Here is a 9,080-nt window from a genome sequence, read left to right on the forward strand (position 1 = left end):
TGAATAGTTATCAGAATTAACATGAGAATTATGAAGAACTCTACCTTTTTCCTCTTCAAACAAAAATATTTAATGCCTTTTTATGCATATGAGACTCTCACTCTGTGAGAGATATATCAAGAACTAGAATTATCCAATCAAGTATGTTTCTTATTTTAATGAGATGTTTCAAATTCTTCCCAAAAGGTCTACATAAGTTTATAATATTGACAGCCTTGATTAAAAATCATATTTTAATATATTTTCCAGCATATAATTTTATCAAATTTTGTAACTTTTATTCCACCTGATGGGTAGGAAATGTTTTATCATTTTTTAAAAACATGCATTCTTTTAGTAACCACTGAGATGAATTTTATTATACATTTGTTTAGCATCTGTATTTATTCTTATATAAATCACTGTTCATATTTTGCCTGATTTAATATTAGATTGTCCATATCTTATTTCTATGTAATTCTTTAAACATTTTAAATTTAACCTTTTTTCCGTAATGTAAGTTGCAAAGATTGTCCCATCCTGAGACACTCTGTGCCATCTTTCCCTTGTCTTTTAACTTCATATGTGGTGCCATTGCTATGACATTTTATTTTAGCTGTGAATTTTTTTATTGGAAGAACACTTAACATGAGCTCTAACCTCTTAACAAATTTTTAAGTTGTTAACTATAGGCACAATGTTGTACAGAAGATCTCTAGAACTTATTCATCTTCATAACTGAAACTTCATGCTCACTAAACAGGAGTGGCAACCACCATTCTCCTCTCTGTTTCTATACTTTTGACTATTTATTGCATGTGCCTCATATAAGTGGAATCATGCAGTATTTGTCTTTCTGTGACAACCATATTTCACTTAGCAGATTGTCCTCCAGATACATCCATGTTGTAGCATATAGCAGGGTTTTCTTCATTTTTAAGGCTGAATAACATTCCATTGTATGTATATGTCACACTGTTTTGCCCATTTATTCATTGATGGACATTTGAGTTATTTATATATCTTGCCTATTGTGAATAATGCTGCAGTGAACATGGGAGTGCAGATATCCTTCAAGATCTTGATTTCAATCCTTTTGGATATAAATCCAGAAGTGAAATTGCTGGATCATAGGATAATTCTATTTTTAATTTTTTGAGGAAACTTTATATTGTTTTCCATAGTAGCTGCACCATTTTACATTCCCACCAACAGTGAGAACTAACAAGTGTTCCAATTTAACCACATCTTCATCAATTCTTATCTTTTATGTTTTTGATAATACCCATCCTAAAGGTGTGAGGTGATATCTAATTATGGTTTTTATGTGCATTTCCCTGATGATTCATGATGTTGATCATATTTGTATGTCTTCTTTGGAGAAATAGCTATTCTTTCTTTGCTTTTTTAAAATCGAGGGGGTTTTATTTGTTTGTTTGTTTGTTGCTGTTGAGTTGTATGAGATCCTTATATATTTTGGATATTAATCCCTTATTAGATATAGTTTGCAATTTTTTTTCTCCTATTCAGTAGGTTACCTTTCTCTCTGTTGATTATTTCTTTTGCTGTGCAGAACTTTTAAGTATGATATAGTCCCATTTGTCTAATTTTGCTTTTATTACTTGTGCTTTTGGTGTCATATAAAAGAAATCATTGCTAATTCTAATGTCATGAAACTTCCCCCTATGTTTTCTTCTACAGTTCCAAGTCTTATGTTAAATCTTTAGTCCATATTAAGGTGATTTTATGTATTGTGTAATATTTACAATTTAATTATTTTGCGTGTAGATACCCAGTTTTCCCAACACCATTTGTTAAAGAGACTTTCCTTTACCCTTTGTACATCAGCACCCTTGTTGAAGATCAATTGTTCATATATGCATGAGTTTATTGCAAGATTTCTATTCTATTCCCTTACTCCATACGTCTGTTTTTATGCTCTATCTTGACTAGTGTTGTTTTATAGTGAGTTTCTGAAGTTAGGTAGTGTAATTTCCCAACTTTGTTTTTCCTTTTTCAAAATCATTTTGGCTATTCTAGTTCCAAAGCATTTTCATATAAATTTTAGGATAAGCTTAAAAACAGTTTCTACAAAAAGAACTTTGGCCTTTTGTTAGGGATATTGTTGAAACTAAAGATAATTTGGGAATGATTGAGAAATATCTAAATATTTCATATTTATGAGTATTTTCACAATATTGACTATATTGTCTCCTGATCTATAAATATGGAAAGCTCTCCATTTACTTAGAGATTTTAAAATTTTTCTCAGCATTGTTTTTGTAGTTTTCAATGTATAAATAGTGTATTTTTTGATTAAAATATTCCTATTTTAAAATTTTTGATTCTATTTTGAATGAAATAGTTTTTCTAATTCACTTTCAGATTGTTCATTGCTATTATACATACATACACCTGATATTTGTATCTTGACTTTGTATCCAGTGGCCTTATTAAATTCATTGTTTAGTTTCAGTAGTTTTTTGATGGATTCCTTACAATTTTCTATAAATACATTCATGTCATCTGTGAATAAAGATCATTTTATGACTTCCTTACCAAACTGAACATTATAATTTGTTTTCTTTAAACCATTACCTAGAACTTTTAGTACAATGTTGAATAGAAGTTGCAAAAGCAGATAACTTTTTCTCATTCTAAATCCTATAGTCAAGTATCATGTTAGGTTTATTCATAGATACCCTTTATTAGGTTGAGGAAGTTCCTTTATATTTCTATTTCATGAAGAGTTTTCATTGTGAGGCTGTTATTCAGGGAAATTGGTGAGTAGAAATGTCACCAACTGACTTAGAAAACCAATGTATGTTTCTCTTCTTCTTTTTTTGTTGTTGTCATTTTTGTAATTTTCCCACCACTCTCTCTTAACTGAAGAGTCTGGAAGAGGTTTTAAGATGCACCTGTTAAGATCTGTTTTGGATTATTTGAATTTAAAATATATGGACCATCCACATAGAGATTTATAGGATGAGATGAGTATAGAATAATCTGGGGGATATATTCATGATTCATCAGTTCATGGAGTTTAGTTGAAGTCATGAGAGTAGATAAGACTACTAAGGAAAAAGAAGAGAGCCAAATAAAGATCCCTCAAAAATACCAATGTATAAAATGGATGGGGCACAGCAAGGTGAACTAAGAAGTGAAATTCTGAGAATTAGAATTAAAAAGAAAAGGAAAAAGTGGATTCATAACAGCCAAAGCTCAATGAGAAATATCCATTTAGGAAAATGAGTGTTTCTTGATTTAGTAATAAATGGCTAATTGGTGACCTTAAGGAGAACCTTTAAAGTGAACTGAAATGTGAGTGTATTAGAGCAGCACAGAAGTCAGAAGGCCTGGGGTTGGGAGGGATAGAAAAAGTACATACGGGGGTATAAACCCTCTTCCAGACATTTACATTAAGATAATTTACATAGAGATAAATTAGGAAATAGTTACATGGTAAGGCAGGGTTAAATGAATATAGAAGACAATTTAAAGAGAAAAACAGAGCTTAAGGACAGCTATAGTAAAATTCCAAAGTAAGGGATGACTGTGGCATAAATATTAGAATGTATGTGTGTGGTGGGAGGGAACATGTATGTGCATGTGTATGTGTTTGTGTGGGGGAGGGGGATGAGGAAGAGCAGAGGAGGGAAAAGGCAGGCTGTTTTAGAAAACATCATGCAAATATGTCATAAGATTAAGTAAATCTTTCTAATCAGTTTTCAGGTTCCAGAGTTCAAAGTGGGATTCTGAACTATGTCAACATTCCTCACCTTGACAGCCCCCAATAGCAGCACTTCAATGGCCCCCACCTTCCTGTTGGTGGGCATGCCAGGCATGTCAGCTGTACCCTCCTGGTGGACAATATTCCTCATCGCTGTCTACCTTCTTTCTGTTCTGGGCAATGGTACAATCCTCTGGATCATTGCCCTGGAGTCCGCCCTGCACCGCCCAATGTACTTCTTCCTCTCTCTACTTAGCGTGTCTGATGTTGGCTTGGCCACAGCCCTGATGCCCACTCTGCTGGGTCTTGCCCTTGCTGATGCTCATGCTGTCCCTGCCTCAGCCTGCCTCTTACAGATGTTCTTTGTCCATGTCTTTTCCATCATGGAGTCTTCTGTCTTACTTGCCATGGCCTTGGATCGGGCACTGGCTATCTGCCGCCCTCTCCACTACCCAACACTCCTCACCAATGATGTCATCAGTAAGATCAGTCTGGCCATTGTTTTCCGAAGCCTAGGTCTCCATCTGCCTATGCCATTTCTACTGGCCCACATGCCCTACTGCCGCCCACAGGTCCTGACCCATTCTTATTGCTTGCATCCAGATATGACCCGATTGGCCTGCCCAGGAGCTTGGGGTGCAGTCTATAGCCTCTTTGTGGTCCTGTCAGCCATGGGATTGGACCCCTTGGTTATTTTCTTCTCCTATGGTCTAATTGGCAGGGTATTGCAAGGCTTGGGATCCAGCGAGAATCGCTGGAAGGCTGGCCAAACCTGTGCTGCCCACCTCTCTGCTGTGCTCTTCTTCTATGTGCCCATGATCCTCCTGGCGCTCATTGACCATCTTAGGGTACCAATCCCTCAGCCTGCCCATACTCTTCTCTCCTATGTCCACTTCTTGCTTCCTCCATTGATAAATCCTATTCTCTATAGTGTCAAGATGAAAGAGATTAGAGAGAGGATGCTGAAGAGGTTGCAGCCCAGAAAGGTGGGTTGTGCTCAATGAGGAAGATGCTTTTCCATATTTGTTGGCTCAAGACTAACTGCTACAAAGTTTTCTATGACTGAGAACTCAGTTCACCATACATGAAATGGTCATTCAGGTACACAGAAGCACATACACATGGATGTATATCCCTGTTCCTAGATGTGTGCATGTGTATATTGATGAAAGCTTACAAACCTCAGAAAATGGCAGTGGTCTACCTACTGTTACACTACAGATCAATGGCATTGAAAGGACCAGAATCTAGGTCTTGTTACAGCCATCCAAGCATGTGTCTGTTGTTGTTTAGTTTTTGTTAATTTCTACACTACATCTATACCCTAATAACTGAGAAAGATGGCAGCTTAAGCAGCTACACAGCAAAGAAAAAAGAAGATAACCATTCTACTCAATTGACTAGAAAATCTTCAACTAATATTGAGTCTTCATAAGAAGTAAAGATTCTGTTTTATTTAGAGGAATTGAATGAATGAAAAGGACACAAGTAAGTATCTCATTTAGGCTCTTCACCCCAAGAGATACGCTATGTAACCCTGATCAAGACAGGAAAAAGAAGAGGAAAACTAAACTTTTTTTCACCCTTCACTTAGTTTTCAAAATGTTAGTATAATTTTTGAATGTATATACATATTTATGATCATAATTTCAAATAATTCAGGGAAAAATAAAACAAGTAAAAATTACTTTAAATTATATTATCCAAATGTAACCATAATTATCCTTTTAGTGAATACCAATAAATATAAAGTTTTATATAAATGGAATCTTGCACATAGTAGACAAAATTGTTGATCTTAATTCCTATTAGATTATATATCCGCACCCACTCACACCATGGGGGTCAGAGTAGACAGATTGTACTTACCTTCACTTTTACTTTGAGTTTGGGTACATGACTTGCTCTGGTCAACATCGTCAATGATATGACTTGCTTTGGCCAATAGGATGTTAGTGGATGTAAAAAGAGCAGGGACCTAAGTGCAATTTTGCAATGGGGTTTTTCCCTTTTCTCTAAACAGTGCTTACCTCAGATAGGTACTGCCCCTTCTACCTGGTCCTCAGAATGAGACACATGGTGCAGTCCTAAACCAATCCTATAGCCCAGATTCAGTCCTAGGTGACTGGAAGCCTGAAGCAGAGCCATCAAGTTAAAACAGCCTAGATCAAGAGGATTTCTGTCAACCTGATAATCAAGCATTACAAAAAATTCTGTAGTTGTAAGCAACTAAGATTTGTGGTTATATGCAGCAAACATGAACTGACACAGTATAATTATATTTTCTTTCTATGAGCATGTTTAATTTCCTAATGATTTTTCTTATGTTCTTACAATTATTAATATACATATATGAAGGGCTTGCTTTGTTTGTAGCACAATAGTTGAATAACATTCTATATACTTTTCTGTATCTTGTTTTTCTTATGATAGAAATCCCTTCAAGTAAATAAGTATGAACATAATTCATTCAGGGACTACATAATATTCCATGGCATGGATAGACTGCAATTAATTAAACTGTTTCCTAGTAATGGGTATTGGAGTTTGTACCACTCCAAATAATTCTGTAATAAACATTCTTATGCAGTTCTTCATGTGCACTTATGCTTTTATTTCTAGAAGACTGATCTCAAGATCATCAACTGCTGATTGCAAAGGGTTCTACATTTTTAATTTCAACATGTACTGGTCGATGTCTTTCCCCAAAGGCCATATCAGTTCATATTTCTATCCTATGCGGGAGTGTGCCTTTTTCTTGCATATTCACTAAAATTCATTGTTACTACAATTCTTAAAATTTCATCAATTTTGTTAGTGAGAATTACCATATTTAATTATATGTTGAATTTCCCTAATAGTAAGAATGAGTGTGCTTTACATGTCTATTGATTATTTTGTTACCTCTTCTATGAATAGCCTCTTCAAATAAACTTCATCCATTTTTATTGTATTGTTTATGTTTTAAATATAAATTTGCAAGGGATCCTAGTTTTATGCCTTTATCTATACAGTATTTGTATTTGGCCTTATTCAAGCAACCAAATCTCAAGCAAATATACTTTTATATAATAATATCTACTTTTATATTTCTTTATAACTTTGGTGTTTCATATCTTGCTTTTAAAAAACTATCTTTGACTCCTATCTATGTTCTACATATAGTCTCATGCTTTTCTACTAAAATTGTAATAGTGTTAATTATAAATGTTTCTGTGTCATAGTCCAAACTTATATTAATCAAGGTGAATATGAACTGGTGGCAAAATCGATTAAATATATTCTCCTTTTCTTACTGAAATAAAACACTATGTATGTGTGTCGTCTTTAAATGTACATGTATACATATGTGGGTGTACATTGCTTTACAGATATTTTAGGAATTTTTATCTATATGTGTCACATATAATCATATATCACTCTATTAGAGCAGCCTCACAATGTGAGTGTGCTAATATGTGGTATAAAGTGATCCCCCTCTCACAAAACAAGTAAGAGCTTTAGAATTCTAAAAGGAATTACATTGATTTTATAGATTAAATGTAATAGAATCAACATTTATAATAATAATTTTTCACATCCAATAATATATAGAAAATGTTTCACTTAGTAATGTGTTTATATTTTCCAATAAAGTTATTAGCTATAATTAAATTAATTTTCACATAGTTCTTAAATGTATGATTTTATTGCTATTATAACTAAAACAGTTACCCGTTTCTATTTCCACGTACATATAGAGAAAAAGTTTTCCCTTTGCATTAATATACACTATACCAAATTATCATATGCATTAGAGCAGGTTTTTAATTTTTATTTTATTTGTATATAATATATGTAAGTAAAAATAGATGGGTGGTAACTTTTCCCCAATATTCATACAAATTATCTCATTTTCTTATTTAATTCACTAGAATCACCAACCCATTACAAAATATTGAGTGAAAGTGAACGTTCAAATCTTGTTTCTGATTTTAATAGAAATGGCATTAGTGTTCTCACCTATGGTTGGCTGCTAGATCTTTGGGTAAACATTATAACATTTAAATAGTTCATTTATATTCCAATTTTATTTCTTAATAAGCTAACTTAACAAATCTTATCAAATGCTTTTTCAGTATCCACTAATATAATCATAATTATCTGCTTTAATGTGTTGAGAAAGTTTCTGATATTGAAACATCCTTGTTCTGTTGTGATTACAGAAAAATGCACTTTAAATGAAAAGTAGCAAATTGAAATCACTCAGTGCCCAAACAAGAACACACAATAATATGTTAGTATACATTCCAGGAATGCAGGAATAGTTATGTCATCATATTATATTGTTTCTCCTCAAGGTATAATATTAACTTATTAACTAATTAGATAAGTTAGTCTTGCTATTTCACAAATCAGAATACTGAGGTTGAGAATTGAAGAATGCCCCAAGTCTATAAAATTAGAAAGACAACATTTATTTTCAGATTTGCCTTAATTCAAAGCCCATGCTACAAAATACTCTTTGAAAAGTTTAAAATTGAATAGAAGGACAACCTGGTCTTGAGGCAACAGCGATGAGTCTCTGAGAAATGCTGCTTCTCCCAAAGTTTACTCTTTCCTCCTCCTTGGTATGTCCACCTCCAGCCTCCCGTGTATTTACAGAGAGTAGAACACCGTGAACAGAGTTTAAAGTCACACTAGCCTGGGTTTGGATTCTCAACCCACTACTTCCTGTGTGATTTGGTGTCAAGTGTTCCCATGTTTGTAAACTAGCTATAGTGAGGATTGCATGAATCAAGTCCCTGTGTCACGGTGTCTGGACATATAAAGTATTTGATAAATGGTGGCTATTTGTAATTAATAATGAAATGAAAATAACTATATTTAAACTTTGTGTGCATATACATTTGAATAAAAGCTTTATAACTGGAAGATTCTTTAAGCTTCTACCACCTCATTTTATAGACAGAAAACTGCAACTGGGGGCTGCTGACAGTACTTTTGAATAGCCCTTTGTAAGTCAGTGGTAGATGAACTATTCCTAGCACTGCTGGCTGCCTCCATGTGTTTATTACTTCACTAAGTGAAGGGAGAAAGAACTTTTTCACAGCAAGGCCTGAACTGCTCTTTCCTTTCTCACTCACTGCTGATTACAGGCCACATTCCCATCCTTTCTGTCAAAGCCTTTCTGTCCAGTGGTTATTACCACTCCTGGTCCAGCAGGAGGCTCTGTTCTCTCTCTCTGCAAATCACTTCACATCAATTTGACAGATAGGTTTGAGGAAAAATGTTTTTTCTCCTCTAACAGCACTCAGCGGGATAGAAGTATTAGCAGAAGCATTTCCAAATGTAAACAAAATGTAACAGTGATACATGGGAGTCCAATGAA

General features: G+C 34.1%; 1 protein-coding gene across 1 annotated transcript; it reads left to right on the forward strand.

The window, feature by feature from the left end:
* Window positions 1–3,671: 3,671 nt before the first annotated feature.
* On the forward strand, window positions 3,672–4,733 carry OR51S1 (olfactory receptor family 51 subfamily S member 1). The gene has a single exon (XM_019634437.1). The coding sequence runs from the start codon at window positions 3,742–3,744 to the stop codon at window positions 4,711–4,713; it is 972 nt and encodes a 323-aa protein (XP_019489982.1). The 5' UTR covers window positions 3,672–3,741; the 3' UTR covers window positions 4,714–4,733.
* Window positions 4,734–9,080: the final 4,347 nt, after the last annotated feature.

The sequence above is a fragment of the Hipposideros armiger genome, unplaced genomic scaffold (genome assembly GCF_001890085.2).
Source record: "Hipposideros armiger isolate ML-2016 unplaced genomic scaffold, ASM189008v1 scaffold_1663, whole genome shotgun sequence".
NCBI classification, from domain to species: Eukaryota; Metazoa; Chordata; class Mammalia; order Chiroptera; family Hipposideridae; genus Hipposideros; species Hipposideros armiger.